Source organism: Oncorhynchus clarkii, chromosome 1, assembly GCF_045791955.1.
Source record: "Oncorhynchus clarkii lewisi isolate Uvic-CL-2024 chromosome 1, UVic_Ocla_1.0, whole genome shotgun sequence".
Taxonomy (NCBI): Eukaryota; Metazoa; Chordata; class Actinopteri; order Salmoniformes; family Salmonidae; genus Oncorhynchus; species Oncorhynchus clarkii.
The window spans coordinates 80,101,229-80,117,137 of record NC_092147.1 but is presented as its reverse complement, the minus strand read 5'-3'; the positions used below and the strand labels follow the sequence as shown (position 1 = coordinate 80,117,137).

Here is a 15,909-nt window from a genome sequence, read left to right as displayed (position 1 = left end):
TGGTCCCAGTCACACAGGACTACTCTGTCTTGACCTCTTTCTCCCCTTTCTCTCCAGATGAAATCCTGCAACTAGTGAGGTCCGTTCGCCCATCAACCTGCCTGCTCAACTCCATCCCCTCCTCTCTTCTCCAAACCATCTCTAGAGACCTTCTCCCATTCCTTACTTTTCTCATCATCATCCCTGACCACTGGCTGCGTCCCCTCTGATTTCAAAATGGCGGAGTCACTCCCTTCCTCAAGAAACCAAAACTACATACCAGTATACCTTCTTATTTTCTTTCCAAAACACTTGAGCATTCTTCTCTTCTCTCTATACACCACGTCACTCAGCTCAGTCACATCCTCACATGGTCTCCTATCAGTGCTTTGTGGAGGACACTAAACTACTTTCTCAATATCTCTGCGTGCCTGGCAGATATCTCAGCTTGGATGTCTCCCCACCACCTCAAGCTCAACCAGACAGAATGTAATGTAATGTCATGTCTGTAAGGAAGAAGACACCATGCTGGTTCTGATATTTTTTTTTTTACCTTTATTTTACTAGGCAAGTCAGTTAAGAACAAATTCTTATTTACAATGACGGCCTAGGAACAGTGGGTTAACTGCCTGTTCAGGGGCAGAACGACAGATTCGTACCTTGTCAGCTCGGGGGTTTGAACTTGCAACCTTCCGGTTACTAGTCCAAATGCTCTAACCACTAGGCTACCCTATCCGCACATATCGTATGGAAGTATGTAGTATGGAAGACTTTCTAAAAGAATGAACATATGTGTGTGTGTGGTGTGCATGCGTGCGTCCGTCCATTGGTGCGTTCATCTATGTGTTCGGGAGAATAAATTAATTTATGACTATGAGTTCCATACCCTTTAAAGGAACCAAAGGAGGTTAAAGTCCGGTGAGGATGATGTGAATATCATTTCAGAATATTAGACTCCAGGGAATATATGGTTTAGCTAAAGCATATTGTCTGTTAGGTTCTGCCAGCTGGATCCACTTCCCTGTCTCCTCTCTCTCTCCTGGGGTAGTGTGGTGGTCCTAGGCAGGGGTGGTGGTCCTAGGGAGGGGTGGTGGTGGGTGGGGGCTGAATGTCCTGGGGTAGTGTGGTGGTCCTAGGGAGGGGTGGTGGTGGGTGGGGGCTGAATGTCCTGGGGTAGTGTGGTGGTCCTAGGGAGGGGTGGTGGTCCTAGGGAGGGGTGGTGGTAGGTGGGGGTTGAATGTCCTGGGGTAGTGTGGTGGTCCTAGGGAGGGGTGGTGGTGGGTGGGGGCTGAATGTCCTGGGGTAGTGTGGTGGTCCTAGGGAGGGGTGGTGGTGGGTGGGGGCTGAATGTCCTGGGGAGGGGTGTTGGTGGGGAATGTGTTGCACCACAGGCGCCCTTTCACGGGCTCCAAACCTTAATCCTGGATAGCTGAGAACATCCTTATAAGCAAGAGATTTACAGACAGAAGATCCCAAAGTTCAGATCTTTATAAAACAGGAAACATCATTAAAAAAATACCATCTTCTGTTTTGGAAAAGGAGGGAAGCGCCCTCTACCAAATTATGGCTCAGCGAATTGGCAAACACTGTACACTGTGCACAGAAAGAATTAGATATATTCTGAAGAATATATTATCAACATTTGATCAAATCTGGCAGCCTTTCCTCTCCTACTTGGACGAGTCGGCGCTGTGAATTTGTACTTATTAACGCACTCTCAATTGTAATATTTGAATCTACCTTTGGGCAGCATGTGCTGGTCCTGCCACCCAAGCAGTTGGGGGGAGGGGGGGACATCTTCCCTCTTTCTTTCTACATGTCCTTGTTCTGTATGTCTTGTTTTGTATTATTTGTTTTGTACCCAGAACTCTGGGTCTTGTTGTTCCTGTCTGCTCTTTCATGTTTAGATAAGAATTGTATACCTGTCTTTTATACCTATACACCATTCTGTGTGTGTTCAATAAAGAATATTTGAAACATAAAAAATACCATCTTCCCAGGTTCAGAGGGTTTACCAACAACTAACATGCCATAATGCTACAATGTGAGAGTCAAATACACAGATCAGCCCGAAGATCTTTGTTTTATCAGAACCCTCATGTTCACAGCACTGATTTAATGCCCAAACAAATTCATTAGGCAAACTCCAATATATTGATTTTAGACTCAGAATAACTGCCAAGTTGACTCTCAGAGGCACACAGACACTTCAGATAGTTTTATGGCTATACCTGATTCTATACATGACACACACACACACACACACACACACAAAGTGAGAGACCGCGTTATAATAGCACCTTTTATGAGAAAGGCTACTGTGTGTCTTGTACGTTTGTAATTCTCAAGGAGGCTGGTGGCACCTTAATTGGGGAGGACGGGTTCATAGTAATGATTGGAACGGAATGGATGGAATGGTATCAAACACATGGTTTCCATCTTTGATACCACTGCATTCACTCCATTTCAGACATTATTATGAGCCGTCCTCCCCTCACTAGCCTCCTGTGGTGTGTTTTGGTGATGAGATGCCTGGGTCGTGTTCAGTAGGGAGAAAAGGTTTTATAACTTCGTGACTTCCACCTGAACTTATCCAATGAGAACACAGATTATTGTTTTGGTTTGCTACAGTGTGCCTTGCTGAACGCGACCCTGTATCTTCCTATGTCTTCCCAGGCATGCCATACCCTGAGTTCTGATGTAAGGGTGGCCAGTTCAGGAGCTCTACTCCTGTCTTCCAGGAAGCTGCTGTCTGCAGAGAAGAGGGCCACATTGCCATGGCCGGAAGGAGGAGGGGCGTGTAGCTACCGAGCAACCCTACAGAGGACTGACATTTCTGCCTACATCTCAGGGACCCTTCTGGAAGTGGTTCTGTCCATCGGCAACACGGGCGTCAATGACTTCTCTCCTCCCTGTATCACCACAAGTCCCTTGGGCTGGGCTGTCCTGAAAGGTCCCATAACCAATATGAATCTTATGAAATTCAAGTTGATGAAGTATTGAATGAAGTAAACTGAGACTACCTGTCTTATCAGAGAGTAGGATACAGCTGTTACTATAGAGATCCTATCAAATTACTATTAGTATTCTATTTCCTAATTCTATGGCTATAACCATATTGCTTACAGTTATCTGATCGATTCAGTTCTACATGAAGTGTCTACCAGTAGAGTCAATATAGGAGTCCAGAAACAATCTACAGTATTTGACTCCTTTCTTAACTCCCTCTTGACTCACCCTCCCATCCTTCCTCCCTCCTCCTTCACCCCTCACCCTCCCTCTCCCTATTCCTCCCTCCCTCTCAGAGCGTCAACTGCACTCCCCCATGGTGGGATCCAGCGTGGTGCCGGTGGCTCCACTGACGGAGGTCAACAAGGAGCTGTCTGACCTCCAACCCCTGGTCAGTTTCCCGGAGGAGATGGCCTACATTCTCATGGATCAGGAGCTGCAGCTCTACAGCCGGATCCTACCCCAGGACTACCTCTGCTTCCTCACCCTCGACCTGGGGGGCTCTGGCCAGCCACAGCCCCAGGGGCAGACACACCAACCTGTACAACCCCATCTTATGGCTGGCTGCAGTCGGCCCCACAACGCAGTAAAGGACCTGGTCACAAGGTTCAATGAGGTGAGAGAGACCTAACTAACCTGCAATGTGTCTCAGCATGGGGAATACATTTTCTACCTATATGTTGAGTAACTGTGCCTGAGACCTGAAGACTAGTGTTGGTTCCCAGAGCTATTAACTTGGCTTGAGCTCAGTGGGCTAACACAGCCTTGTTGCAGAAAGGTGACTCTGGATTCAAACCCAGTTAGTCACACTTACAGTTACTGTATTTTCCTGTTTCCAGGTGAGCTCCTGGGTGACCTGGATGATTCTGACAGCAGGTTCTATGGAGGAGAAGAGAGAGGTGTTCTCATGTCTGGTCCACGTGGCCAGGTGCTGTTGGAACATGGGAAACTACAACACTGTCATGGAGTTCCTGGCTGGACTCAGGTAGAAGCAGGGCTAGGGAACATTTGATTATTTGATTTTATATTTGTGCAAATATGTTTCGGATCCATCTGCTCCACTATCATTTCCTGCTTAGTAAATAAACATTACACAATTTTTCTTTCACCCTCATTCTGTCTTCATCTCCAACTTCGCCTCCTCAACTGTCCACTTTTGGCCCTTCCATTCTCACTCAGCAGCATCTCTCCATCCTACCCTTCAGGTCTCGCAAGGTGCTAAAGATGTGGCAGTTCATGGAGCAGTCGAACATCGAGACCATGTGTGCCCTGAAGGATGCCATGGCGCACCACGGGACGTCTGCAGAGTACAGGAAGGTGGTCTCGCGTGCTCTCCACACCCCGGGCTGCAGGGTGGTGCCCTTCTCTGGGGTCTTTCTGAGAGAGCTAGGGGAGGCCCTGGATGGAGCAGCTAGCCTGATCAACCTCAGACCACGCCTCAGCTCACAGGACTCTGTGGAGGTGAGGAATTATGCATTTTTTGTCTGAACCCATATCTGTTTGGGGGGAGTGACAATGACCATAGGAGTTGGCAAGACCATACACACAGATCTAGAATCAGGCTAGAGGAATCTTGGCCTTATACTTAGAAATTAGGGCCACATTTACTAAGTTTTGACATCACTGAATCTGTTTCCTACAGTTGTTTCCTATTCCTTTTTTTATATTAATTTACATAATATGTAAATGTGTTCTATCCAAGTATCAAGTGCATTTGACCTTTTTGTGACCATCCATTCAGGCCAGAAGTGAATCTCCACACAACACTACTCATTATAAATATACTTTAGTAACCTTTCCCATTGTAACGAACTTCTTCTTCGTCTGATGATGAGTAGGAAGGATCGGACCAAAATGCAGCGTGGTACGTGTCCATGTTAACTTTATTAAATCAGAACGAGAAAATACAAAATAACAAAGTGCAGGAAAGAAATAAAAATGGAAACAGTTCTGTATGGTGAAAACACAGACACAGAAAACAACTACCCACAAACCCCAGGTGGGAACAGGCTACCTAAGTATGGTTCTCAATCAGAGACAATGATTGACGGCTGCCTCTGATTGGAAACCATACCATGCCAAACACACAGAACAAACATAGAATGCCCACCCCAACTCACGCCCTGACCAAACTAAAATAGAGACATAAAAAAGGAACTAAGGTCAGGATGTGACACCCATCTTAAACACCACCATGCCTTCTTTCCATAGTTTCAATGGTGTGTATTCATTCCCAAAAAATGTACAAAGAAATAAACATACAAAATCATATATTTCCTTCAATTTCCTTCAATTCGCAAGGGGCTGAATGTATCTCACTGGAGAAAGCATCCGAGCGAGCAAAACAGAGCCCGTCTGTCTCTGTATGTGTAGCCAATCTATCTGATGCTGTCTGGTCTAAAAGACTATAACATTGTTGCCGCCCGTAGCATTGAATGCAAGGGAAGCAAGCATTTGGCCTCCCTTCATAATTAAAAATAAATAAATAATAACCAATCAGCATTGAGCTAAACTGAGTGAGGTGTGAATGGTTCTGGCGCAAAAAAATTGTCAAGGGAAGACAGTTTGAATTTGGCTTCACACCAATCACATCACATCAAAAGCCAAACGTCATTGACAGAAAAAAATTAAATTGTTGTGTTGTTGTCCTCCGGTGGCTAGCTAGCGATTTGCTAAATTAGTCATAGATGGAGGTAGGGATTTGGACTTGTGGTTTTACTTAATTCTTCGCAATGGCCAATGATTATGAAGGCGATTCTGATCCACCCATAAATTCATACATTGTGACCTTGGCCTGAGAGGAGGAAAGTTCAACATGTAGCTCAACAGAGGTTAGTGGCACCTTAATTGGGGAGAACGGGCTCCTGGTAATGGCTGGAGTGGTATCAGTGGAATGGTATCAAATATATAATCTGCTCAGATCCCCGATGCAGATGTTGCTCTCCGGTTTTGGTGTGGTTGGATTTATTCTGCCACTGTGTCTTCTTCACGGTGTCAAGACATATGAACTAACAGGTTATAGAGCAAACAACGCAATTATCACTAACTCATCGGTTGTAATATGGCTTTTTTTTCTGGCTTGGCTTCCCCGGTGATTTTACCAACGCACCGCTACTGCATAGTTTGTCTCTGACTACAACGGACAGGACAACTTCCTGCAACGGGCGGGGCCAGATGGGCTCAATCAAGCAGAGAAGGAAGCAACCATCAACAACATCCTCCAGACCATCCGTAGCTGCAACCGCAGTATGGAGTCTGAGGATTGGGAGGAGTCTGGAGGGTCTGGTGACGGGAGCATCACTGGCTCACGTAAAAACTCCTTCAAGGATGGCAACCACAACCAGTAGGTGTCCACAGTAGGCCCACCTAACTTTCGGCTACTTTTTAGTGGTTTGTGCTGGATTTTGGCTCTGAATGTGCTAGAAAGTGTCAATAAAATCTGAAAACACTGATACCACAACACCTGCTAGTTGGCTCCCCGTTTCAATATTACATCGTATTTTTCTTAATATGCATTATCAATGCATTATCATTTATTTTGCTTCTTTAGAAATATTTGTGTTAGTGTCTTATTATAGATACAAATATCTGCATCCTTTTAAAGCTTCTTTTGGTAATTTTCCTCTCCTGAAAACACTCTTCTCTGGTCAGGTTCACCGTGGGCGTTCTCTCCGAGTCTGCGGGTGACCTATCTGACCTATCACAGGGCAAAGACCCAGACTTCCAGGGTATGGGTGAGAGGACTCAGAAGGCCTTTGCCCACAGTACAGAGCTCATGCCCTGGTACGTCCTCTCCCTCCACCCCCACGTACACCACTTCCTCCAGCATGGCGCTACTGTGATCCACTATGACCAGGACTCCCACCTCACCGCTCGCTGCCTGCTCCGACTCCAGCCCGACAATTGTATCCTCACCTGGGCCAAGCTCCAGAGTGAGGGCCTCCCTGGTTCTAGCCCCGGCCCTGACTCCTCAATGCTCCGGAGCCCCACTGGGTCAGGGTACTATGGGAAGCTAATACTGAACAGCCTGGCGGATGGATTCCTGGATCTCTCCGTGGCGAAAGCTGTCTTCATGGGCCATCCTGGGGCTGACATTCAGGCGGTATGCCTGCAGAACAAGCTCTCATTTGGACTGAGCCTGGAGGAGTGTGGGGTGACTCTGCTCTATGGGCTCCATACAACAGACAACAGGTTATTACACTTTGTGGCCCCGAGAAACACAGCTAGGATGGTGTACGCTGGGCTGGAGTCCCTGTTAGCTGTTCACAGGAGGATGAGGAGGTTCCCTGACCAAAGGTTGCAGTGGCTCCGGAGGAAGTACGTCAACCTCTATCAGGTGAGGGACTGCATTGCAATGATGGAGTCAAGTTACTAAACCTCGGGTCCGAGTCAAGTGTTCCAGTCCCTACTGGTAGAGTGTGAATGGTGTCACCAGTCATGAAAATTGTGACTCGAGTCTGAGCTCTGGACACGAGCACCACAACTCTGAGGGAGGAGATGTGAGTAATTTACCATTTTGTACCAAGAAAATGTTCATCTCTCTTCCAGGAGGATGGCAGGTACGAGGGTCCAACTCTAGCCCAGGCCATCGAGCTGTTTGGGGGCAGGAGATGGAGTGTGGGTGCTGGTAGCATGGAGAAGTCTGGAGCTCTGAAGAACAACCATCTCACTGTGACCAATCAGAAGACGGTTAACTCCAATAAAAAGAAAAAGAAGGTTGGGACCAGGGTAAGGAGCCATATTTGCAGTAGCGATTGATTCAACTCCTGCACAAATGCCTTGAGCTGGGTTGGAGGAACATGTTGAGTCAGTTTCAATAAAATAGCTACATTTGGTGTGTGTGTGTGTGGTGACAGGGGGACAGTGGGGATGCCACAGACGATGAGATGGTGTCACAGAAGGTGACGAGTGGTTGGGATATCCTAGGGCGGAATGCACCAGACCTGACAGACAACATGGACCAAGACCAGGAAGACAGCAGCTCCTATGGTTTCCCTGAGCCTCTCTCCTCCTCTTCCATGGCCATTAGCACCTCGTCCTCCTCCATCTCTTCCTCAGCTTCCAATCACAAAGCTCAAACTGGGTAAGATGCTATAAACTGTGGTATATTCTTCTGTGTGCGTTTGCGTGCATATGTTCATGTTTAATTTGTTGTGCTGATGTTTATGCTGGAATTCAGTACACATAACATATCTTGTGTATTTTCTTTGGCTACTCGCTTCAGTAATATGTCAAGTCAGACACTATCTAGCCGGGGTAAGAGCCAATCAAAGAGCTTCCAGAACCTCATGGTATCAGATGGCACCATGAGCTTTACTGAGTTTGTTGAGCTCTTCAAGTCCTTCAGGTAATCTCCTCTAACTCAACATTTATCTATCTACAGGGCTTTCGGAAAGTATTCAGACCCATTGACTTTTTCCACATTTTGTTACGTTACAGTCTTATTCTAAAATGTATACAATTGTCCCCCCCCCCCCCACTCATCAATCTACACACAATACCCCATCATGACAAGTCAAAAACAGATTTTTAGAAATGTTTGCACATTTTTATTTATTTCACCTTTATTTAACCAGGTAGGCCAGTTGAGAACAAGCAACCTGGCCAAGATAAAGCAAAGCAGTCCGGCAAAAACCACACAGAGTTACACATGGGATAAACAATCGTACAGTCAATAACACAATAGAAAAATCTGTATACAAATGCTCTCCATCCAACCTCACTGAGCTCGAGCTGTTTTGCAAGGAGGAATGGGAAAAAATGTCAGTCTCTCGATGTGCAAAACTGATAGAGACATACCCCAAGCGACTTACAGCTGTAATCGCAGCAAAAGGTGGCGCTACAAAGTATTAACTTAAGGGGGCTGAATAATTTTGCACGCCCAATTTTTCAGTTTTTGATTTGTTAAAAAAGTTTGAAATATCCAATAAATGTCGTTCCACTTCATGATTGTGTCCCACTTGTTGTTGATTCTTCACAAAAAAATACAGTTTTATATCTTTATGTTTGAAGCCTGAAATGTGGCAAAAGGTCGCAAAGTTCAAGGGGGCCGAATACTTTCGCAAGGCACTGTATATGTGCACATGAGGATGTGCAGGTAGAAATACTGGTGGGCAAAAGAGCAGAGAAAAAAAAACATATGGGGATGAGGTAGGTAGTTGGTTGGTTGGATGGGCTATTTACAGATGGGCTGTGTACAGCTGCAGCGATCGGTAGACTGATCTGACAGCTGACGCTTAAAGTTAGTGAGGGAGATATAAGTCTCCAACTTCAGTGATTTTTGCAATTCGTTCCAGTCATTGGCAACAGAGAACTGGAAGGAAAGGCGGCCACAGGAGGTGTTGGCTTTGGGGATGACCAGTGAAATGTACCTGCTGGAGCGCGTGCTACAGGTGGGTGTTGCTATGGTGAACAGTGAGCTGAGATAAGGCAGAGGAAAAAATTATAATTATATCACATTTCCTTAAGTATTCAGACCCTTTATACAGTACTTGGTTGAAGTACCTTTGGCAGTGATTACAACCTCAAGTCTTCTTGGTTATGATGCTACAAGCTTGGCACATCTGTATTGGGGAGTTTCTCCCATTCTTCTCTGCAGATCCTCTCAAGCTCTGTCAGGTTGGATGGGGAGTGTCACTGCACAGCTATTTTCAGGTTTCTCCAGAGATGTTCGATTGGGTTCAAGTCCGGGCTCTGGCTGAGCCACTCAAGGACATTCAGAGACTTGTCACGAAACAACTGCATTGTCTTGGCTGTGTGCTTAGAGTTGTTGTGCTGTTAGAAGGTGAACCTTCACCCAAGTCTGAAGTACTGCAGCTGAAAAATATCCCCACAGCATGATGCTGACACCACCATGCTTCACCGTAGGGATGGTGCCAGGTTTCCTCCAGACCAAAGAGTTCAATCTTGGTTTCATCAGACCAGAGAATCTTGTTTCTTATGGTATGAGAGTCCTTTAGGTGCCTTTTGGCGAACTCCAAGCGGACTGTCATGTCCTTTTACTGAGGAGTAGCTTCCGTCTGGCCACTCTACCATAAAGGCCTGATTGGTAGTGTGCTGCAGAGATGGTTGTTCTTCTGGAAGGTTCTCCCATCTCCACAGAGGAACTGTGGAGCTCTGTCAGAGTGACCATCAGGTTCTTGGTCACCTCCCTGACCAAGGCCCTTTTCCCCTGATAACTCAGTTTGGCCGGGCGGCCAGCTCTAGGAGGAGTCTTAGTGGGTCCAAACTTCTTGCATTTAAGAATGATGGCGACCACTGTGTTCTTGGGGACCTTCAATACTGCAGACTTCATGGCTTGTTTTCTTCTCTGACATGCACTGTCAACTGTGGGACCTTACATAGACAGGTGTGTGCCTTTCCAAATCATGTCCAATCAATGGAATTTACCACAGGTGGACTACAATCAAGTTGTAGAAACATGTCAAGGATTATCAATGGAAACAGGGTGCACCTGAGCTCAATTTCGAGTCTCATAGCAAAGGGTCAGAATACTTATGTAAATAAGCTATTTATGTTTATTTCTTTTTTTTTATTTGCAAAGTTTATGAACCTGTTTATGCTTTATTATTACGGGGTATTGTGTGTAGATTGATGAGGAATTGTTTGTGTTTAATCCATTTTAGGACAAGGCTGTAACGTAACAAAATGTGGAAAAAGGGAAGGGGTCTGAATATTTTCAGAATGCACTGTATATAGTATTATTGTGTAATACATTATTAGCTGTTACAGCAGTGAGATTCCTTATTATTTTCCCAGTGTTTTTCTAAGTGTTTTCCCATTGTACAAAATTGCCACTATTTAATCAATGGCAGATTGTGGATTTCCAGATAGGGCTTTCAGTAGTGTGTTTGATTTGCACCAGCTGTCCTAGGAAGTTCACATTATCTACAATTGGGTGAATTGGGGCCTCCAACTTTTTGTTTCCATGTTGGTGTGTAGTATCCGGAGTCGTAAGGACCTGAAGAATTTGTTTGATGCCCATGCTGTGTCCTGTGGTCAGTCTGCCTCTGAGCCTGCTCCTCTCTACACTCACTTCCGCATCGACGACAGAGTCACAGGAATACAGCCAGATCTGGGTGAGTTTCCTGGGTGAGTTTCCTGGGTGAGTTTCCTGGGTAAGTCTCCTGGGTGAGTTTCCTATGTGAGTTACCAGGGCGCATTACCAGGGTGCGTTACCGGGGTGAGTTTCCTGGGTGAGTTTCTTGGGTGAGTTACCTGCCCAGTTGGGGTCAATTCCATTTAGATGATTTAGGAGTAATGAAGCCTGGTCCCAGATCTGTATGTGCTGTATGGCCATTATTGGCATGTCAAGGACTGCTGGAGTTGGTGAGAGAAGCACAAACAGATCTGGTACAAGTCTAGGAATAACAGTCTTCAAACTACAGATTTAAAGGGATCTCTGAGCCCTAGGCTAAGACGGCCTGTGCAGTGTGAAAAGCCCTTAAAGGGGCAGTGGAGTTAAAAACATGATATTCTTATTGTTTTATTTATTTCCACACTGAGGTGGAAGTTTTTGGCCCAGATCATGACATTTTTGGCCCAGATCATGACATCACAATTTGATCTGATTATAATAGACCAATGACCATTCGTCTGGGTAAGGGGGTGAGCTCTAGACCATCCTATCAGCCAATCAGGGCTGTGTATGTAAATAAACTCAGCTATTCATATTTGCTTTGAAGTCAAGTGTAAAAGTCTTTATTTGTGTTTCCCCACCATCATAGACCTTCTGACACGTAATGGCCTGGACTTTGGTCTTTCCATCTGGATCATGAGACACATGTCAGACAATCAGAAGCATATTTCAGACGCCATAGCTGCAGCCAGCATCGTGACCAATGGTACTGGCGTGGAGAGTGCCTCGCTGGGAGCTCTGGGCATGACCATCATGCACCTCAACGACTTCCTGGTCAACTGTCAGGGAGAGAACCACTCACATGATGAAGTCCTAAGAATCATCCAGGTGTGTGACGATGAAGTGTGTCGGTGTGTGTGCGTGCGTTTGTCCTTTGGAAAACAATCTTCCACTGAATGAATGTGTTGTGTGTTCTAGACATTTGAACCATCTACCACTTTGCATCAGATTGGCTGGATGTCCTTTGAGGGATTTGCCCGGTCAGTATTGTTTGTATGTATTTGTGATCCCTGCGGGAATTGAACCCATGACCCTGCTGTTACCAACTGAGCCAAAAAGGAATGACCCAGACTGGTTTTCCCCTGCTATTAGGTATCTGATGGACAAGGACAACTCTGCTTCCAAACTGGAAGAGTCTCCGCTGAATGTTGAAGAGCTCCATTACCCTCTGTCTTACTACTACATCGCTACATCACACAACACCTACCTGACCTCCCACCAACTCAAGGGAGAGTCGTCTGTGGAGCTGTACAGCCAGGTGACAATCAGAACACTGGTATTACCATGACGGGGATAACACTCCATGTGATATTTACTCAAACCCATTGAGTGTACAGCAATAAAGCTTTTGTGGTGATAAACTATCATTGAAAAGCCTTTATTGTTATGAATTTGGGGGGAAACCCTACCAGGATTTGAACCCGGGTCCTTGCGCCTGTTAGTCCAACACCTTAGCCAATTACATCAAGAGATCCAAAACTTCTGATCCAAGCCATAGAGGTGTCTAGATGTTGTGTCCTTCTGATCCAAGCCATAGAGGTGTCCAGTTATTGTGTCCAGGTGTTGTGTCCCGGTGTTGTGTCCAGGTGTCGTGTCCAGGTGTCGTGTCCAGGTGTCGTGTCCAGGTGTCGTGTCCAGGTGTTGTGTCCAGGTGTCCAGGTGTCGTGTCCAGGTGTCGTGTCCAGGTGTTGTGTCCAGGTGTCCAGGTGTTGTGTACAGGTGTCCAGGTGTCCAGGTGTCGTGTCCCGGTGTTGTGTCCAGGTGTCCAGGTGTCGTGTCCAGGTGTCGTGTCCAGGTGTTGTGTCCAGGTGTCCGGGTGTTGTGTCCAGGGTCCAGGTGTCGTGTCCAAGTGTTGTGTCCAGGTGTTGTGTACAGGTGTCCAGGTGTCGTGTCCAGGTGTTGTGTCCAGGTGTCCAGGTGTCGTGTCCAGGTGTTGTGTCCAGGTGTCGTGTCCAGGTGTTGTGTCCAGGCGTTGTGTACAGGTGTCCGGGTGTTGTGTCCAGGTGTCCAGGTGTCGTGTCCAGGTGTTGTGTCCAGGTGTTGTGTACAGGTGTCCAGGTGTCGTGTCCAGGTGTTGTGTCCAGGTGTTGTGTACAGGTGTCCAGGTGTCGTGTCCAGGTGTCCGGGTGTTGTATCCAGGTGTTGTGTCCTGGTGTTGTGTCCAGGTGTTGTGTCCAGGTGTCCAGGTGTTGTGTCCTGGTGTCCGGGTGTTGTGTCCAGGTGTCCGGGTGTTGTGTCCAGGTGTTGTGTCCAGGTGTTGTGTACAGGTGTTGTGTCCTGGTGTCCAGATATTGTGTCCAGGTGTTGTGTCCAGGTGTTGTGTACAGGTGTTGTGTCCTGGTGTCCAGGTGTTGTGTCCAGGTGTTGTGTCCAGGTGTTGTGTACAGGTGTCCAGGTGTTGTGTCCAAGTGTTGTGTCCAGGTGTTGTGTCCAGGTGTTGTGTACAGGTGTTGTGTCCAGGTGTTGTGTACAGGTGTTGTGTCCAGGTGTTGTGTCCAGGTGTTGTGTCCAGGTGTTGTGTACAGGTGTTGTGTCCAGGTGTTGTGTCCAGGTGTTGTGTACAGGTGTTGTGTCCTGGGGTCCAGATGTTGTGTACAGTTGTTGTGTCCAGGTGTTGTGTACAGGTGTTGTGTCCAGGTGTCCAGGTGTTGTGTCCAGGTGTCCGGGTGTTGTGTCCAGGTGTCCGGGTGTTGTGTCCAGGTGTTGTGTACAGGTGTTGTGTCCTGGTGTCCAGATGTTGTGTCCAGGTGTCCGGGTGTTGTGTCCGGGTGTTGTGTCCAGGTGTTGTGTCCAGGTGTTGTTTACATGTGTTGTGTCCTGGTGTCCAGGTGTTGTGTCCAGGTGTTGTGTACAGGTGTTGTGTCCTGGTGTCCAGGTGTTGTGTCCAGGTGTTGTGTCTAGGTGTTGTGTCCAGGTGTTGTGTACAGGTGTCCAGGTGTTGTGTACAGGTGTCCAGGTGTTGTGTCCAGGTGTTGTGTCCAGGTGTTGTGTACAGGTGTTGTGTCCAGGTGTTGTGTCCAGGTGTTGTGTCCAGGTGTTGTGTACAGGTGTTGTGTACAGGTGTTGTGTCCAGGTGTTGTGTCCAGGTGTTGTGTACAGGTGTTGTGTCCTGGTGTCCAGGTGTTGTGTCCAGGTGTTGTGTACAGGTGTTGTGTCCTGGTGTCCAGATGTTGTGTCCAGGTGTTGTGTCCAGGTGTTGTGTACAGGTGTCCAGGTGTTGTGTCCAGGTGTTGTGTTCAGGTGTTGTGCACAGGTGTTGTGTCCTGGTGTCCAGGTGTTGTGTCCAGGTGTTGTGTCCAGGTGTTGTGTCCAGGTGTTGTGTCCAGGTGTCCAGGTGTCGTGTCCAGGTGTCGTGTCCAGGTGTCGTGTCCAGGTGTTGTGTCCAGGTGTTGTGTACAGGTGTCCAGGTGTTGTGTCCAGGTGTCGTGTCCAGGTGTTGTGTCCAGGTGTTGTGTACAGGCGTCCAGGTGTTGTGTCCAGGTGTTGTGTCCAGGTGTTGTTTCCTGGTGTCCAGGTGCTGTGTCCAGGTGTCCAGGTGTTGTGTCCAGGTGTCCTGGTGTCCAGGTGTTGTGTACAGGTGTCCAGGTGTCGTGTCCAGGTGTTGTGTCCAGGTGTTGTGTCCAGGTGTCGTGTCCAGGTGTCGTGTCCGGGTGTTGTGTCCAGGTGTCCGGGTGTTGTGTCCAGGTGTCCAGGTGTCGTGTCCAGGTGTTGTGTCCAGGTGTTGTGTACAGGTGTCCAGGTGTCGTGTCCAGGTGTTGTGTCCAGGTGTCCGGGTGTTGTGTCCAGGTGTCGTGTCCAGGTGTCGTGTCCAGGTGTTGTGTCCAGGCGTTGTGTACAGGTGTCCAGGTGTCGTGTCCAGGTGTTGTGCCCAGGTGTTGTGTCCAGGTGTTGTGTCCAGGCGTTGTGTACAGGTGTACAGGTGTCCAGGTGTCGTGTCCAGGTGTTGTGTCCAGTTGTTGTGTCCAGGTGTCCAGGTGTCGTGTCCGGGTGTTGTGTCCAGGTGTCCAGGTGTCGTGTCCAGGTGTTGTGTCCAGGTGTTGTGTACAGGTGTCCAGGTGTCGTGTCCAGGTGTTGTGTACAGGTGTCCAGGTGTCGTGTCCAGGTGTCCGGGTGTTGTATCCAGGTGTTTTGTCCTGGTGTTGTGTCCAGGTGTTGTATCCAGGTGTCCAGGTGTTGTGTCCAGGTGTCCGGGTGTTGTGTCCAGGTGTCCAGGTGTTGTGTCCAGGTGTCCGGGTGTTGTGTCCAGGTGTCCGGGTGTTGTGTCCAGGTGTTGTGTACAGGTGTTGTGTCCTGGTGTCCAGATGTTGTGTCCAGGTGTTGTGTCCAGGTGTTGTGTCCAGGTGTTGTGTCCAGGTGTTGTGTTCAGGTGTTGTGTACAGGTGTTGTGTCCAGGTGTTGTGTCCAGGTGTTGTGTCCAGGTGCTGTGTCCTGGTGTCCAGGTGTTGTGTCCAGGTGTTGTGTCCAGGTGTTGTGTCTTGGTGACCAGATGTTGTGTCCAGGTGTTGTGTCCAGGTGTTGTGTACAGGTGTTGTGTCCTGGTGTCCAGATGTTGTGTCCAGGTGCTGTGTACAGGTGTCCAGGTTTCGTGTCCAGGTGTCCGGGTGTTGTATCCAGGTGTTGTGTCCTGGTGTTGTGTCCAGGTGTTGTGTACAGGTGTTGTGTCCTGGTGTCCAGGTGTTGTGTCCAGGTGTTGTGTCCAGGTGTTGTGTCCTGGTGTCCAGGTGTTGTGTCCAGGTGTTGTGTACAGGTGTCCAGGTGTTGTGTCCAGGTGTTGTGTCCAGGTG

At 47.7% G+C, this 15,909-nt stretch overlaps 1 protein-coding gene across 1 annotated transcript in view; it reads left to right on the top strand.

Annotated features, from left to right (window-relative positions):
* Nucleotides 1–15,909, top strand: part of LOC139413086 (1-phosphatidylinositol 4,5-bisphosphate phosphodiesterase epsilon-1-like) — a 40,114-nt gene that overhangs the window by 13,009 nt on the left and 11,196 nt on the right. Inside the window, exons 3-15 of the mRNA XM_071160137.1 lie at nt 2,656–2,932; nt 3,285–3,604; nt 3,828–3,973; nt 4,194–4,449; nt 6,111–6,331; nt 6,640–7,324; nt 7,537–7,716; nt 7,845–8,071; nt 8,213–8,335; nt 10,930–11,066; nt 11,715–11,953; nt 12,044–12,105; nt 12,218–12,383. Coding sequence (XP_071016238.1) covers nt 2,656–2,932; nt 3,285–3,604; nt 3,828–3,973; nt 4,194–4,449; nt 6,111–6,331; nt 6,640–7,324; nt 7,537–7,716; nt 7,845–8,071; nt 8,213–8,335; nt 10,930–11,066; nt 11,715–11,953; nt 12,044–12,105; nt 12,218–12,383 — 3,039 coding nt within the window. The remainder of the gene's footprint in view (nt 1–2,655; nt 2,933–3,284; nt 3,605–3,827; nt 3,974–4,193; nt 4,450–6,110; nt 6,332–6,639; nt 7,325–7,536; nt 7,717–7,844; nt 8,072–8,212; nt 8,336–10,929; nt 11,067–11,714; nt 11,954–12,043; nt 12,106–12,217; nt 12,384–15,909) is intronic.